This window comes from Episyrphus balteatus, chromosome 2 (assembly GCF_945859705.1).
Source record: "Episyrphus balteatus chromosome 2, idEpiBalt1.1, whole genome shotgun sequence".
In the NCBI taxonomy this organism is placed as follows: domain Eukaryota; kingdom Metazoa; phylum Arthropoda; class Insecta; order Diptera; family Syrphidae; genus Episyrphus; species Episyrphus balteatus.
Window position 1 is genome coordinate 15,388,938 of NC_079135.1, and position 17,404 is coordinate 15,406,341.

General features: G+C 31.5%; 1 protein-coding gene across 6 annotated transcripts in view; it reads right to left on the reverse strand.

Moving 5' to 3' along the window:
- LOC129911779 (collagen alpha-1(XVIII) chain) overlaps nucleotides 1-17,404 on the reverse strand; it is a 402,503-nt gene that overhangs the window by 115,464 nt on the left and 269,635 nt on the right. For all 6 annotated transcript variants that reach the window (XM_055989696.1, XM_055989697.1, XM_055989695.1 and 3 more), the window contains 3 exons: nucleotides 10,553-10,717; nucleotides 4,761-5,306; nucleotides 4,623-4,691 (listed from right to left, as the gene is read on the reverse strand). In XM_055989696.1, coding sequence (XP_055845671.1) covers nucleotides 4,623-4,691; nucleotides 4,761-5,306; nucleotides 10,553-10,717 — 780 coding nt within the window. The remainder of the gene's footprint in view (nucleotides 1-4,622; nucleotides 4,692-4,760; nucleotides 5,307-10,552; nucleotides 10,718-17,404) is intronic.

Genomic DNA, 17,404 nt, shown 5'->3' on the forward strand with positions numbered 1-17,404 from the left:
TTTTCTCGAAGAATCGATCCTCTCTCTTTTCTCTTTTTTGAGACGGATTTATACAGATTTTCACACCCACTACAATTTTGCCAAATGCAAAACGTCAAATCAGACTAAAATTTTGTAAAGAAATGAAAAACCAGTAAATTTTTGTAAATTTGTGAAATATAAATCATTTTTAGTGAACAAAATAAACAAATTTTACGTTGTTTTGTTTTTTACTATAAAGTTTTGTATATTCTTTTGTTTTTTTAACAGTCACTTGGACACAAATACATTCATAAAAGGAGATCGTTGACTTTTATTAATTTCCTAAACAGCCAAAAATATCGACTTTAGTAGCGATTTTAGTAGCGCCTGCAAGTGATTGAAAGGAATTCGACATGAGAAACTTGAAAAATACCTTAAAAAACCTGTTGAGATCTGTTGCCGATGGCCGGCTTCCAGTGTAGGAAGTACCGTAATCTCAGTTTGAAATTTCGACATGGTTGGCTTTTGTAGGCATATCGTAGAAATATGATTGAAGCGTCATATGAGAGGTAAAATAATAAGCTTTCAGATGATCTAAAATTTATTATAGGTTGTCATATAAAAAAATGGATTTAAATGTGTAGAAGAAATAAAAGATAGATTTTTTTTTTATTTTTTTCAAGAAAAATGAGTAGGTACACATGATTTTTGTTTTTTAATATCCTTCAAAATTATAAATAATATCTGTCTCTAGGTTCAAGCTTTTTAAAAATATAAATGAAATAGTTTTTAGTATTTTCCAAAATTTTTAAAAAATCATTATTATGAATTCAAAATTTATTAAATTAGTGGAAATATTAAGATATAAAAAAAATTACAATTTTTTTTTAGATTTTTCAAGTGATTGTATCTCCGTTAAAAAAAGTGGTATTCGAATTTAAAAAAAAAAAATATTTTAAAGCTCAAACTTTCTAGTTTTGAGACCTTACAATTAAAACATTTTTCAAGCTCCTTGTTCCTCTTAATTAAAAATAAATTTCTGGTTTAGTTTTATTTTTTATTTTTTTTTTTTTTTTCGTTTACGAACCTGGTAAATATTTTCAAATGAATATGGATAGAATAAAATATTTATTCAGCTTAAATTATTTTTTTTTTTTAAAGTTCGATACGATCACTTCGATATCGAAATATCGAACTTTGAATGTAAAAGGATCTTAATGTCTTTAACCATCAATATCGTACCAACCGCTGATTGTACAGGAAAATTTTAAAATCTTGAATACTCAGGTGCAATCAAGACAAATAAGGGTTTTTACTGGCTTATTTAAAAGAAATTCTATCCGCAGCTTGATCTAGCTTCTATTTCTATCTGCAACTGCGTGTTGTTTATGTAATGCATGTAAACGTCAACTGCGGATATAGATAGCTATCCAAAAAAAAACATAGCTATACAAACTCTAAAAATATTGAAAGAACTATAAAATACCATTTTTAACGCGATTCCTTTATTGCATTTCCAAATATTTTTATTGCATTAAAAACACTGGAAAAAAAAGCTTTTCTTGGAACAAGAAAACCGATTTTTTCGATTTTTTTATGCTCATTGGGAGTTCTCAAAACTAAGAATTTTTGTTAAGTTTTGATATTACATAAAAAATAATAGGAAACAATTTTTGGTATGTAAATCAATCTCCGTTTAGTTTTAATTAAAAAAAAAATAATGATTTGAACCAGTTTAACTAATTGAAATGCTCTGTAATTTTATTTCGATGTACCTATTGTAATTTATAACAATGGCCAACAATTATTTTCAAATTTTAAAAATTTTCTAGAAAGATTTACATATATCAAATTTTATAGATTTGGGTTCAGTTAACTCAAAAACCATAGCAGATCTAGTTTTTGAAATATCAATTTTTTTATATTTGGGGGAATATTCATACTAATTTTTCAGTTTTCCTTATTTTGAGCGTTTATTAAAATTTTCCAGAAAAAATTATATTAAACTTAATGTATTAGGGGTCATTAAACATAAAAATCATATTCAAATTTTTAGTAGTTCTATTTTTAGAATAATTTAAGTTTTCCACACTTTGGGGGTAATTTCGTACTAATTTTAAAATTATGTATATTTTAACTGTTTGTTAACATTTTCCAGAAAATTTTTTTATCGATCCTAATGTGATTGGGTACACTTAGCCTAAAAATTACACTGGTTGCTATCTAGGAGCTCTATTTTTTTTTTTTTTAGATATTTTCATTTTTCACGTTTTGGGGTAATTTCATACAATTTTTTTTTTATTACAACTGTTTTAAAGGTTTAGCTGGAGAAATTTATTTCGAATATAATTTATTTCGGTTCAGTAAGTAAAATAAAAATTCAAAAAAAAAAATTAAATAAAAAAAAATTTAACAAAAAAAAAGAAAATTGTATGAATTTCTATATAAATATTCATGTAATATAATAATTTAAAAACTAGAACTCCTAGAAAAAAGTAATGTTTTTTGCGGAATCAACACCCCAAATTTAATAAGAAATGATAAATAACGGTCTGGAAAATTTTTGTGTGTTGAGCAGTGTTATTCAAGAATGACTTTTTTTTATTTATCTATTTATTTATTTTTTTTTTTCATATGATTTCAGATTCTTAGTTATCGTTTAGTTAACTTTTTCGGTACCAGCGTTACTCTCATGTAAATTCGTAAACAAATATTTCATTAAATCATTTTTCAGGTTTCGATGGCTTAATTGAAAGATAATAATGTCTTGTTACTGGATTAGTACAAAAAGTTAGTCAAATATCATACTTTTAATTTTTTTTTAAAAAGGGGCTGAAATTCACATTTTTTTTTATATATGGTCATCATTTTGATTGTTTGTTGGCTTGAAAGAAGTAGCATACATTATTGTTCTATAAAAAATTATTTTCTCACTTACTTTTAGTTTTAGCCGATCGAGCTCGTGTAGTATTACTAGTAATATTATTTTCAAGTGAAGTACGTTTGATTTTGTGTACACAAATTTAACGTTTTTACGGACGACTTTTTTTTCAAAAAAAACTGAAATTTTTTCAAACTAATGCTATTGCAACTTTTTAATAGGTTTCATCGTTTGTGAAAAATAATGTTATTCCCCGAAGATTGCTTATTTTTTACTGCACTATCAGTCGTAAAAGCAGACAGATTTAAGAGCATTAGGCTTGTCTAAAAATACATTATTATTTCAAACAGTTGAAAAGTCGATTTAAAAAAAAAAAATCAGATTGCTTCAAAAATAGATTATTTATTCAATACATGGTTAAAATTTTAATATTCTCTATAGTAAAAATGTGTGATTTTTGGTATAAACATGATAACTGCATAAAAAAAAGTAATTAAAACACAATTTCTTAAATATTGTTTGCCTATATTTTCACTATTTTTTAACATGAAAACTGAACATACGTCTAGAAGAGAGTCTAACTTTAAAGTGATACAACTTTAAAAACTTTTTTAAAAATCATTTTAACAACAACATTTAAAGCAGATATATTTATATAAACTTTCTTAAAATATTAAGACTTTCATTAGTTTATCAAAAAACTAAAAAAAAATTCACTTTACTCGGATTCTATCAAGTTCATACCTATCTTTATTTCTGTACAAGGTTGAAAAGAGACTACTTACACTTACAAACAGTCTACCATCGCAGTAATTAGCTTCTCATAATCTTTATGCAACACCTTTAAGATACTTAACGCAAGTGAACTTCAACCCTAGTAGCGGGTAGGTAGGTTACCCTTAGTAGTTACAAAGTGCTGTCCGCATTAGTCCTATATTAAACATAAGAAACCTGGTGTGCCCTTAAGATAGAATACTTTTTCATGACATACATTTTTAAATTATATTTCTTTATTTATTTATTAAATTATAAAAAAATAAGAAACCATACAAATAAAACCACACATAATGATTTTTTCTTGTAATTAGTAATGTCCTTTTACGTATGTTTGTATTAATTTAATACATGGACACGCATACAAAAAAAAAAAATAAAATATTATATAGGTACCTAGGTACATCTAGTATTCTAGGTACCTTTCGTATTATAACACTAAATAATGTGAAATCTTACTTCTCAGAAGTTGGATATGAAGGATATATATTTTTTTTTATTCTTCGCTGTAAGTTTGCCCAAGGCAAACAACAAGTACAACAAAAAAGAAAATGAAGAAGAAAGAAAAAAAAACCCATCTTGTAATTTCCAAGCATCAAGAGAGAAGATTTTTCTTTTGTCCTCCTTAACCACACTCTTATAGTCCTGCTTGCTGCTGCTCCTTCTCAGTTATAATAATTTTTTTTTTCTTCTTCTTCATTTTTTTTTTTTATTTTCTTCCTAACAACCTTGAGCTGCTCTGTGCTAAAATTATAAACGAAAATGGTTTTCATTCTGCCAGTAGTGGTTTTTCTGGTTTGTGCAAGAGTTCTTATGTTTTTTTTTTCTCTTATTTTACTTTTTTTTGTTTTAATTTTTTGTTGTATTTATTCAAGGTGTTAGATGACGTTAAAGGATAATGAACATAAATAAGAAAAAAAAAATTCCCTTATTCTTTCTCTACACACAATAAAATAAAAACCAAAAAAAAAAAAATGTATTCTTGAGAAATAATTGCATAGCTTACCCCTTCTTTGCCGCCAGATTCACCTTTTTGTCCTTTTGGACCAAATTCACCTTTGATACCAGTGCGTCCCTATTTAATAGAAACAAAAAATAAAAAATAAAATAATGAAAAAAAAAAAATTATAATTAATATTCTTACAGGATGTCCCATTTCTCCAGGAAGGCCAGGTACACCCGGTGGCCCGATTGGACCACTAGGTCCCTGTTTCCCATGTCTACCACGCATGCCTTTTTCACCCTTCTCGCCTTTCGTTCCATTCAACATCATTCCTTCACCTCCAAAGAAAGCCTGTCCGGGAGGTCCTTCCGGTCCCCGATCACCCTTAGTCCCAGCACTTCCCTTCAGACCCCGCTCACCTTTTTCGCCTTTGATACCAGGGAGACCTGTGAGACCGGCCGGTCCAGCCGGTCCCGGTTCTCCCGTCGCACCCTGTGATCCCGACACACCTCTCGGTCCCATCGATCCCGGAGGTCCTGCCGGACAGGTACATTGTGTCATATTCATCTGAGTGTCTGTGTAGATAACAGTGCCTGGCGGGCCTGATGGACCCATAGGTCCAACATCACCCGGCATTCCTCTATCTCCTTTCAGTCCAGTGGCACCTGGTGGACCGGAAAGTCCTGGCAAACCAGGTTGCCCTGGTTCACCTTTTATTCCAGCTGGTCCGTGTGGCCCCGGATGACCCTAAAAACGAAGAAACAATGTATTATTTTATATGTTTTGAACTTTTAAACCCGTTTGCCCCCCCCCCCCCTTCCTTTAATTGGAAACCCTAAGGCTAGACCCTGCCTGCACCACATCCTTATGAAGCTTTAGATCCATCAACAATAAAACGAAACATGAAATTCAAATTGAATTCAAATTTCGGTTCCGTCGCATAAACTCCTTGAAACAAATTAAATTCCACACCCTAAGGACATGTGAGTCAGAAGGAGTAAAGGGGCGAATATAGGTATACACAAAAAAAAGAGAATGTTCGAGACTTTCAAGGAGTTGTTGTGTTTTTTGCCACCCAATATATGGAAGGCAAAACAATTACAGATACAGCATTGTACTTCACTCCTTATGGTAACCATAAATTTATTACAATCGTCCTTCTTGCAACAAACAAGCAGGTATACCAGCTTTGACTAGGACAACTAACTACAACTTGGGGGGAATTTGACGCAATCCTCAGTATTGTACTCGTACTTTTGCTCCTTACTACACTACACGACGACGTATGAATTATTAAAGTAGAATGAATATATCCTCAGTGTACACAGTTTATAGGTTGCCAAAGAGCTCCTGAAAGAGGCCATAATTTCTACACGTCGTCGTACAACCGTACTCATGTTTAGTTGTCACCTCTTTTCGTCGTCTTCACCATGTGTCGTAGTATTTCGCAATACATTCGTCTCACTTTCTAAACCAAAAACTAACGAAACAAAACCGCTCGACTGACAAGAAAGTGTATAGAGTGGTTCACCCAAGTTTGAGGCATTTCGAAGAAGTATGACGGGCGTCTTGCAAGTAGTTGTTAGTGAAATAAAATCTTACCACAGTGCCTGGCACCTCAAAGACGCTTCTTCCCCCTCTAGCCCCGTCTACCCCTACCTTTTTTGCAGAATGTCAATCAAATAGCAAGAGTTGGGAAAACAAATTATCCTTGCACTTTATGCATATGTAGATTTAACCAAATTAGTTCATGAAAGGATATTATAAAGTCTCATAATTATGTTACCTACGAGTGTGAGTGTGTGTGTGTATAGGTAGCAGTTCGACACATACCTTGAGTATCTTATATAGAAATCCCAGAATCAGGATTCACCTAGTTTAAATGACTAATTTGGTTTCTTTTAAAATTCTTTATAAAAGCCTTGAAGGATGCAAATAGAGGATAAAATCGTAGTCCTTTCTGGTGTGTGTCTAGTTTGTATACTTTTAGTCTATTGTGGTTGAAGAGGAGTCGTCTCTTATTGAGTGCAGCTACTAGACATATATTTACTTCTGTCAAAATCATAAGAATGCACACACACTCCAATAGTAAAAGGTGTGTTAGATTATGTTTGCTACTCGAAGTTGTGTCTTGAGAGATTTTGTGTCCCATAGCAAGGAAAAGTATACTTGAAGCGACAGCATATAGGTACTGTAAAAGTGGAATATTTGACAAGGATTTTTGGTGTTGTTTTTGCTATTAAATCGAGGAGTTTGTTTTTTTATCCTTTTTTGTTGTTTTTTTGATTTTTGTTTTTTGATTTTTTAGTGAAAATGCAAAAGAATATAAGGATGTTGATGATGATGATGGAGTTTCTATATCCTTTAGTTGAAATGCTTTTTGCAACGTTTATGCGGATCTTTGATTTGTTATGCAAATATATCTTAGGTAGGTAGGTACTTTGTTTTTTTGTATTTGTGGTTTTCTTTGAAGTTTGTTATTGGGTTGGTTTTGCTGGTGTGAGGGGGGAGGAACATCAAAGTAAGCTTAACACTTTGGATGATATTTTTTTTTTAACTTTTTTTTTTAATATAGGGGAGGTAGGATGTAGTTGAAAAAATTTTTGTATTTACACATGATAATTTGTTTTGAGTTTCTTCTTTATGAAGATGAAGAAGAGAAAATTTAAATTAAAGGCAAAGAAATTATTTGGTTGTGTAAGGGTAAATTAATTAAAACAAATATACAAAAAATTCAAATACATTTTAATGAACATCAGAATACAGGTAGATATAACTTGCTTTCTGTGTCTATAGAATATTTTTGCCTTTTTTAGTTAAAGGAAGTTTAGGGAGTCTTTAAAAAGTTAAGAGAAATGGGTTTTAGGAACTAGTTTGTAAAACGTGGAAATAAACTTTTTGACTCTAAAATGAGCATTTTTGTTTTTAAATAGACAAAATATGTAGGTAGGTAAATATAGGAAAAATACACTTAAAGGACCTAGGTATTTTAAATCGTGGGTGATTAATGCTCATATTTTTAGTGTAACTATGAAGTTCAAATCAGGACAAGAAACATATTTCTTGTTTGCTCCGGAATCTGGATGATCGAAAATGTTTTGAAAGTAGTTTTAGCATATTTTTTTGCCAAAAATGGCCAGAATTAATTTTTTGACACATTTTCAGTCAGAAAAACTATATCTTATTATCAGGTTTAATATCTGCAAAAATCAGTTTATTGTGTTACCCCAACATAATTTGGTATTGTAATTTCTCACTTGTCACATCAATATGGAATCTGGAAGGTCAATTTAAATATTTTGACAACATAGTTCGGTGGTAGAAAAAATTTTCTTAAGCATTTTTTCAGACAGCTTTTTTTCAGAAGAGCCATTTGTTGTTTCTGCAAAAAGTTTGAAATTTTAAACTGTTTGTTGCAACTTTGGCTTAGATTGACGTTAGACTTGCATATCTCAAAGGAAAAGAACTTAAAAAAAAAGGTTTTTTAAAAGACTGAACATTGAACATATAATGTCCTCTTTGGGTACAATTTTTCCTATACAAAGTCTAAAAATTTAACAGACACCCTAAAACGAAAACCTTTTTGAAGATTTTGTCAAAAACCTGACATGATGGCATAAAATTAACTTCGAATACGATTTCATTTTTTGAACTTTTTGTGAAGTAAATAAAAGTACCTATTGAAAACTTTAAAAATCCATGCTATTAGGTACTGGTATTAACTGAAAAATTGATCCTGAAAAAGAGTTTTTTTTTTCTATTTTGGCAATATTTTCAAGATTATCTTAGAATTTTTTCTTTAGAAAAAAAAAGAACAAAAATATGAAGTTTCAACCAAATTTTTCACAAACTTATGCGATTGATTGAAATTCAGTCTATTTTTTCAAAAAAAAAAAAAAAAACAAAAAAAAGAACAGGTTCCCATAACTTTATCAGATACAAAATATTGCTTTTAAATTTTTTCTAAAAATGTATTTTTTGAGCTAATTTTAAAAAATGCTCGAAATAATAGTTTCAATTTTTTCAAGTATCTATAACTTTTACATTGATTTTGTTTTTTTTTTTTTTAGTTATGGGTCTAATTTATTTATATTTATCAGAAATTGTTTTCCTATGTGCGAACGGTTTCTTTCAAATATCTTGGAAAGCTACAAAGTGAACCCGAGTTTAAAATTAATTTTTTTGACTACCAAAATTTTAAAATTAATTTTAAAAAAAATGTGTAGTTTAATAATGTAGGTAGTTACATATTTCTTTTGGATTCATTAGTGTTTTGTTTGAACTTAAATTAATAAAAAAAAATGGCGAATGAAATCAATTTCAGAAAAATTACCGTTATAAAATTCAAAAAAAAAAAACAATTTTTTGACCTTCAGAAAAGTATATTTTGGTTCTGGTGGCAAAAATTGGTTTGACCAGTGTTAAACGAGGTTTATAAAAAAAATCATGAAAACTGGACCTAAGTATTTCCGGTCCAAAAAATTCTCTTTTTTGAACTGAAGTGATTCATTTTATTATGTTCTGAAGTTAAAGTAAAAAAATTGTTTGAAGTTACTTATCGAGGTTAAAAAAATGCATTTACCTATAAGCGTCAATGAAGCCAAGCAATTTGTGTGTTCAACAAAAAAATATAGTCAAACTATAGAAAAAAAAATTAAAACTTAAATTAAAAAATTAGTTTTGAGAAAATATTTAAATATAGGTAGCTATATTTGCAGAGTATAAACTGAATCCAAACACTGTTGTGCAAATTTCTCAATGAATTTAAGTAGTCAAAAAAGGTTACACATACACCACAGTGACCGCTTGCTTTAGCTTAAACACTGAAAATTGATTAGCAAAAATTGGCCATAAAAATTTAAGAAAACTAGTTGAAAACTAGGAATAATCAATTTGAAATACCTTGTCAAATGAATAAAGGTGGCAAATATTTCTGAAAGAGGCCATTTCTTATTATTGAGTGTAAAAAATTATTATCATTATTAAAAACTCGACAATCCTAAATTAACATCCTAGACGATAATATTATTTATGGTCCACTTATACAATTTTCTTGCAAACAAATTTAGCTTTTTCTGAATTCTTGTTCCTAAATTTATATTCTCCAAACGTCATCAATCAACCTATAATTGACAAGTCCCTTATACCTATAATATATTATGTTTTTTTTTTTTTTTTTTTTTTTTTCTAAGACTAAACACAAAGATCAATTCAATGTTATCCATCAATATGATGAAGACATAATTCGAGCCATTTCATTTTCTACTGAATTTTTGACCTGATGATCGATTGAATATATATCTCCAAACCACGATTGAATATATACAAATGAAGGGTTCATTCATATAGATGAGTTGAAGCTAACTAATAAATCTATTTTTATACACAAAAAAAACCCTAGAAATAAAAAAAAGAAGAAGAAAAAACCCTTAGATGTTAAAATATTCCAAGCACATGAGACACTCAATTCCATATTAATCGCAGAAAACTCCTGATTCCTTTTTTTTCATCTTTTTTTTTTTTGAGAATACAAATAGAGTCAAATGATACCTTTCGATTTTTCCACCCATCGAACTTCATAACAGAACACCAAAAGGTTCTCAACCAATAAATTAAGTGTGAAATTGAAAAGATAACGAGATGATACATATATTTAGGTACCATGTATACAAAAAAAAAAAAAAAAAAAAACAACCAAGGACCTCGTTGACCTTTTTTTCTATTCGAACAAGCATCACCCGAGGGGTGGGGTCGACTTGGCTTTACAAAAAGAATAATTCCCTTTTACCCTTATATCTCTATACAACCAGTGGAGGACTTTTTTGTGCTGCTTGTTTTATGACTGACAAATTGGGTTCTTATTTTAAGCCCGTTTTCGTCCTTTTTACGCAAATTAAAGTAGGGCAAACGGTATCAAAGAGAGTCACAAAAATAAAATAAATAAAAAAAGAAGAAGAAAAAAAACTTTTTTTCGTCAAGCCAACCACACTTACCCTGTCACCTTTTATGCCGGATGTTCCTGGACTACCACGCTCCCCTTTTGATCCTGGCTGCCCTCGTTCGCCCTGCCGTCCGATGTCACCTTTTTCGCCAGCATCACCCTTTGGGCCCGGTGTACTCGTCCTCAGTCCAGGCATAGAATTTACCATCAGTGATTCCTGTTGTTTGGTGATGTTGTTTTTTTTTTTTTGGATTTTGTCAAAGGATTAACGTTTGATGTTGCCAACAACGACGCGAACGTGAAAGGAATTTTTTTGTGAAAAAAAGGTAAAACAAAATTTATATTAGAATATGATTTTTGGTAAACGAGAAATTTATAAATTTTGAAATAATAAAAATATATTTAGGATAAAAGGTATATTTTTTTTCAACTTTTTTCGAAAATATTTGATATGTTATTAAACTCTTTGAAATCACTCACTCAACAGGACAACCAAAAAAAAAAGATATTGCAAAAAAATCTGCGAATAGGTACTTTACTTACAAAGTATTAAAACCACAAAAGCAAGTTTTTACTTTATTTAGATTTTGAAAATAACTTTAAATATAAAATGTATGACATGAGGTGAAAGAAACGTTAGTAAATAGTTTACGTTGACAGTCTGACTTGCAAGAAAATTGAAAATTTTAATAAAAAAAAAAAACAATCATATTTAAAGTAACGCTTCTGAATATTGAATCTCTTTTAAAGAAAGGTTTAATATTTTTTGTTAGGTATACTCGTAAGTCGTAATTAAATGAGTTTACTCAAAATCTATAAAATTTTAACTTAAAATCCTAGTAAACTATATTTTTACCCATTTTTGCTGTCCAACTGATACGATAATATAATTTAGAACAATAATAATTTATATTTAAATAATTGTGATTTTTGAAAAGTTCTATCAACAATGTTGTTGGAACCCTAAAACCCTTAAAACCCTTTTAATTAAATCGAAAAGAGGCAGATAAGATTTTGTAGTAGCCATGAATATCATCAAAGCGGAAAAGATGAAACAAAATGGATAGCGAAAATTGGTAGCGCACTACCAATTTACCCAGATTTGATATATTATTTTTTGTAACTATCGATTTTTACTTTATATTTTCTTTTGTGTCATAATAATAATTATTTTTGTGCCAATTAAGTACTCAAAGATAAAAATTTCCATACAAAAAAAAAATTCAAAAGTACCTTTTTGTTGGTCATTTTCGAAAAAAGTTTTTTTTTTTTGTAGACGAAAACTACCCCATTTTTTGAGGAACTTTCCATACATTTTTCAAAAAAAAAAATATTCCTTTTCCATACAAATTAATTTTCTGCTAACATGAATTTGGTTTTTCCAAAAATTTCGAATCTTTTCGAAAAAATGTCTTGAAATTATTTTTTTTGTTTTAAAAATCTCAGAAAATAAGGTAAACTTATTGAAGCATTTAATTATTAATTTTGTACGAAAATGACAAAACAATATTTTTCTTTGATTTGTAGTGCATTTAGTTAGCACCTATATACTAAAATTATCTCGATAGGTATTTGTACTAAAATTTATTTTAACTAACGACAATCTTCATTTTCAGTTGGGATCTACATTCGATTAATTTTTCAATCACGATTTATGTGAGAAGAAGATGGAATTCGAATGAAATTCTACGCGATGACAACAAAAAAGAAAAAACTCTCATTGGAAAAGTCTTCGAAATTAAATGTCGTCGATAGAAAAGTATTCTTTAGAAAATTATGGGAGGTAAAACATATTCTTCTTCATGCAAACAAAAATCAGGAATATCAGAGAAGTACAAGCAAAAAAAAAATCAGTTTTGAACCAAATCATATTTTTCTGATTTTTTCGTGCCTTGTGCACTAGCAAGTTTTTGAAAATATTGAAAATTAACAGGCCAAAAACGCGGTTCTTGGCTATTGCTTTGAATTACTTTTCCGTTATTTTTTTTTTTTTGCAAAACTTGAAAATTGTATCATCTAAAATATATTTATTTTTATTCAAAATTAATTTGTCCCTCAAAGATATTTTAAATAGATACTTAAGTTATTTTAAAATCTTAATGGTTGACATAATTAATAGTTTTTTGAAGGAAATTTCCAATTTGTGACTTCTCATTTCGATAAAAAAAAATACCATACTTAATACGTTTATTTCTTGGATTTAACATACAATAATATTTCATTTAATATTACTTTTTGAGACTTTATAACGAAAATTGTGCGATTAGATAAGCTCAAAAACTAGCCGTTAAAGAGAAAGTTTCCTCCGAAATCGCAATAAAAGTGTTTCTGAGTTGTATCGTTTTAGTCCAGTGCATTTATGATGTTCATATATGGGCGACCCAGCAGTTTGTACCACCCCAAATTTTTTTTTGCTCCTTCGATAGAGTATTGGCTGAATATCATTACCCGATTTTTCGCACTCGCGAAATTCACCTTAAGGCCGCCATCTTGGATTTTAGTTTTTGTTGAATATCTCGATTTCTATTTATCCTACATAAAAGTTGTGTATACAAGAAACGTAGGCAAATAAATTTCGCGTCTTTTATGTTAAAAACATTTTTTCGATATTCTGAATATTAAAAAAAGTTACATACCAATAAATTAAAAAAAAACGAAAAAAATGACAATTTTAAAGATTTGAGCACTTTTTATCAAAATTATGAAAAAACGTATTGAAAAAAGATTATTTGCCTTAAAATTCTCTACAACTCTGCCATACAACTTTTTTTTGTATCTCTATAATTAATAAAGTTATTAATAATGTTTGTTAAAAAATACCCCTTTTTTACGAAATGAAGAGACTTAAATATAAAAAAATTGCAGGTCCTGAATTTTTTCTTGTAACATAAAGCTTTTAAATACTCACTGATCATTTAAAATTCAAAATTGGTAAAAAACAAATTTAGAAAAAAATAAAGATAAAAAACACAAACAAAAAAGAGCATTTTTAACAAAAAAAAAGTACTTATAACTTGGTAGCTCCCACTAGTGGAACTACGGCTGTCTCTTACAGTACTACTGACACCCCAAGCACTAATGTAGATAATTCTACGGGCCCTGAAGGGGATGCTATGACTGAAAAACGGACCGTCTCTTACGAATCCACCCTCAGTCAAAGCAAACCCCTTCAGAACACGTTGGTTACTCCACTCCCTGACGGAAGTAAGGCTGTCTCTTACAGTCATGCTTCCGCCGAGGAACACAGTAACAGAATTGCTACTCCAAACTCAGGAATAGTTAACTCTGTGGGTCCGGAAGGGGATGTCTTGAGCAGTAAAACGTCTGTCTCTTACAGTCTCACCTCTAGTCAAGGCAGACCTCTTCCTGACCCTAAAAGTGCTCAAATCCCCAGCGGCAGTGAAGCTGTCTCTCATAGTTCCACCTCCGCTGGAGAGGAAAGCAAAAGAGCGTCCCGTAATGACATAAGGAACGCAAAGGGGATCTATAGAGCACTAAGGTTGATACCAATAGCCGAACGGTCCCCAGAGCAATCCAGCAAGTTAGAATGGGCAAAAGCTATTCTCAGCAAAAGATTGACCAGCAGCGACTTAACGTCAAAGCGACAAAGGTCTGTTGAGGATTCCGTCTCGGAATCTAAAAGACAAAAAGTGCATAATTCCAGCACTCACACTAGGAAAGACCTGTCCTTTAGTGACGTTCTTAAGGACAAGTCTATCCTTGCAGTTATCGATAGAAGTAATGTCGATGGCATGATCTCTTTTGACCGTTTAACGATGGTCTCAAACAAACTGCAGATCTCCTACTGGACTCTCATGATGGAGAACCCGGGTGAGCCTGCAGTTGTTGAGGACGCGGGATGGCACCAAGGCCGCGTCAAGCTCGTCGCATTCGGTGACAAGAGATCATGCGATCTATATAAGCTTGCTATCAGCAGACTAGAGGGGCTATGGCCTGATGCCAAGCTAGAGGTTGTGGCAAAGGAAGACATTCCTTGCAGACCTAGAGCTCGCATCAGTATCCCAGCTGAGCTAGCCTGCAAAGATACTGTGCTCAAAATGATCCAGTTTGGAAATCCATCCCTACCCACTCACGACTGGAAAGTCGCAAAGCTGGAGGAGCCAACGGGCCCTTATAGATCGGCAATAATTGTCATCAATAAGGAGTCGTTGACTCCCCTAGCCGCGAACCAAAGTCAGATAAGGTTTGGATGGACTTCTACAACCTTAAAGATCTATAAAAAAGATGAGGAGAGTGCAAAAGCTGCACCTCCATCACTTCCGGCACCTGAGGTTCCCTCCTTAGAAGAAGACATTGCCTTAAATTTCAATCCTCCATCTCCATCAATGGAGGTTGATACGCCGGTAATCTCCCCAACTGAGGAGGTCCCCTCGGGCTCTAAAACGCCAGCCATAATGGCTCCAATACCAGATAACTCCGATGTTGAGATGGAAACAGAGAAATATCTCAACAAGATTCTACTCAGTGAAGATGAACTCCTACGTTCATCTTCTGAGTCAGAATCCGAAGACCTCGACCTTACGGTGGTGGGGGCTGATCTGACTAACAGTAGCATTCATGCTCCAGTTAGTTCAGATTAACCTTCACCACTCCAAGCAGGCTTCGGCCTCCCTTCTTCTCCGAATCCACAAGAATGGGGAAGACGTGGTGCTGGTCCAGGAACCATGGATCTGCAAGTCCATGGTTCAGGGACTCAGGACTCCTGGGTACAACTTGCTATATGCATCGGACAAAGGTGACCCCAGATCATGCATATTAGCAAGAAGTAATACTAATGTATATTTACTCCCTAATTACAGCGATCGAGATGTAACCGCGGTCAGACTGCAAACTGACCAAGGAACACTCTGGATTGCGTCGGCATATCTCGGCCATGACCAACTCGGCCCTCTCCCTGGCGAAAAACTACGGAGACTTGTAGCCGATGCTGAAAGGCAAAAGATCTGCCTCATAATTGGTTGCGATGCAAACGCCCATCACACGGTCTGGGGAAGTACCGACATAAATGATAGAGGTGAGTCACTTTTTGATTTTATTTTGAGTACTAACCTGATAGTAAGTAATACTGGCAATGAACCAACATTCGTTACCAGAAACCGACAAGAAGTACTAGACATTACTCTTGTCTCCGATTCGATTCATCAAAGGATCTTAAATTGGAAAGTATCTGAAGAACACTCGTTCTCTGATCATAGATACATCCAATTTAGTCTTAACGATGTGACTACTAAACAGTTAGCATTCCGAAACTATCGCAAAACTAACTGGCAAAAATACAGGGAAACTCTGACAAGCTTACTTAAACCTGAACTTCTAAGTTATCCCTCAAATAAAATCGATCTCGACAACAAAGTCAATGATCTCACTTCTGCCCTTAACCTATCAATGATTAACTCCTGCCCACTCATACAAGTAAGAGGAAAGCAGAAGCCACACTGGTGGAACTCAGGGCTAGAACCGCACAGAAAAGCTTGTAGAAAACTCTTCAATCTCGACAAATCCACTAGAGATGTTTCAGACTGGGACCTATACAAAGAATCCCTGAAAGTCTACAAAAAACAGCTAAGAAAATGTAAAACATCTTCTTGGAGAAATTTCTGTGAAAAAATAGAAGACTCTTCAGAAGCCTCTAGATTAAGAAAAATTCTCGCAACAAACCCTTTAATGCCCAGTGCCTTGAAAACAAATAACGGGGCCTGGACCAACTCCTGTGAAGAATCACTCAATTTGCTACTAGATACTCATTTTCCAAGTAGCTCAAACATTATAAACAGAGTCGACCCACCCGAATAGCACAAAACACGATTTGCAACAAGATTTTTGTTGCATTTGTATCATACTGAGGTTATCTGAAACGAATGCCGTTGTAACTCAGTTTTATTTTTGTACCCAAAAAATTGTTTGAAACTTTTTTATTCGAAATGCTGTTTATAGGTTTTAATTAAGTTCAGACTTGTTTCTTTAAAAAATCAGATGTTGTTTAGATATTATAAACAAGTCTCCAAGTTAAAAGTTGGTAAAAAGTTATATTTACTCTTATTCAATTTCGATTTTGGTTTCTTTTAACTAAAATGTTGATAAAACCTTTATGCAGCATTCTCTTATAACAAGTGAGTAACTCAATTAAAATCTTTAGTTTTGAATAATTTTAAATACATAAAAAACGATTTAACAACATCACTCAAACTATGATACTAATTAGAATATTTAAGGATGGAACAAAATATTTAAATAACATTGGAATAGTTCAAGTAGTTGGTAAAAGACAAATTAAAATCATTTTTTGTACCAACAATACAATTTTTAAGAAAGCACTAACTTTTTTATTTCCCTTTACAATCTACATTTTATTCGATGTCTTTATTAAACAAATATACTTGAACTTCCTAATTGAGCGTTAGGGTGGGTCGATTAAACTTAAGTTTTTTTTTTTTTTTTTGACTTCGGTCATTTATAAAAAGTTGTCACTGAGTGTAAAATATGAAAGAAAAGTTATATTTGACTTTTAATTCTCACTCTAGGAAAAATCTGAACAAATGCGTTATGAATTAAAAAAACATGAATTGTTTAGCTCTCCATTTCCATAATTAGTTAAGGTATTTGTTAACAAAAAAGTATTTAAAAGTTGATTGTTTTTTTTTTTTTTATTTTTCACTCAGTTAGACATACCTTTTTGATAACATTCTATCAATGGTTTATATTAAAATATTAAAAACAAAATCGATCCACCCTAGTATACAGGCATATCCCTTCTTAAGTGGTGTTTTTGTTTTATTTTAGTTATTGTTCCACAGTTTAATGAAACAAAACAACCAACATACAACAAATAAACGGTCATAGAATTAAGCACTTAATCGTTGTTATAACATAATATGTAGTGTAT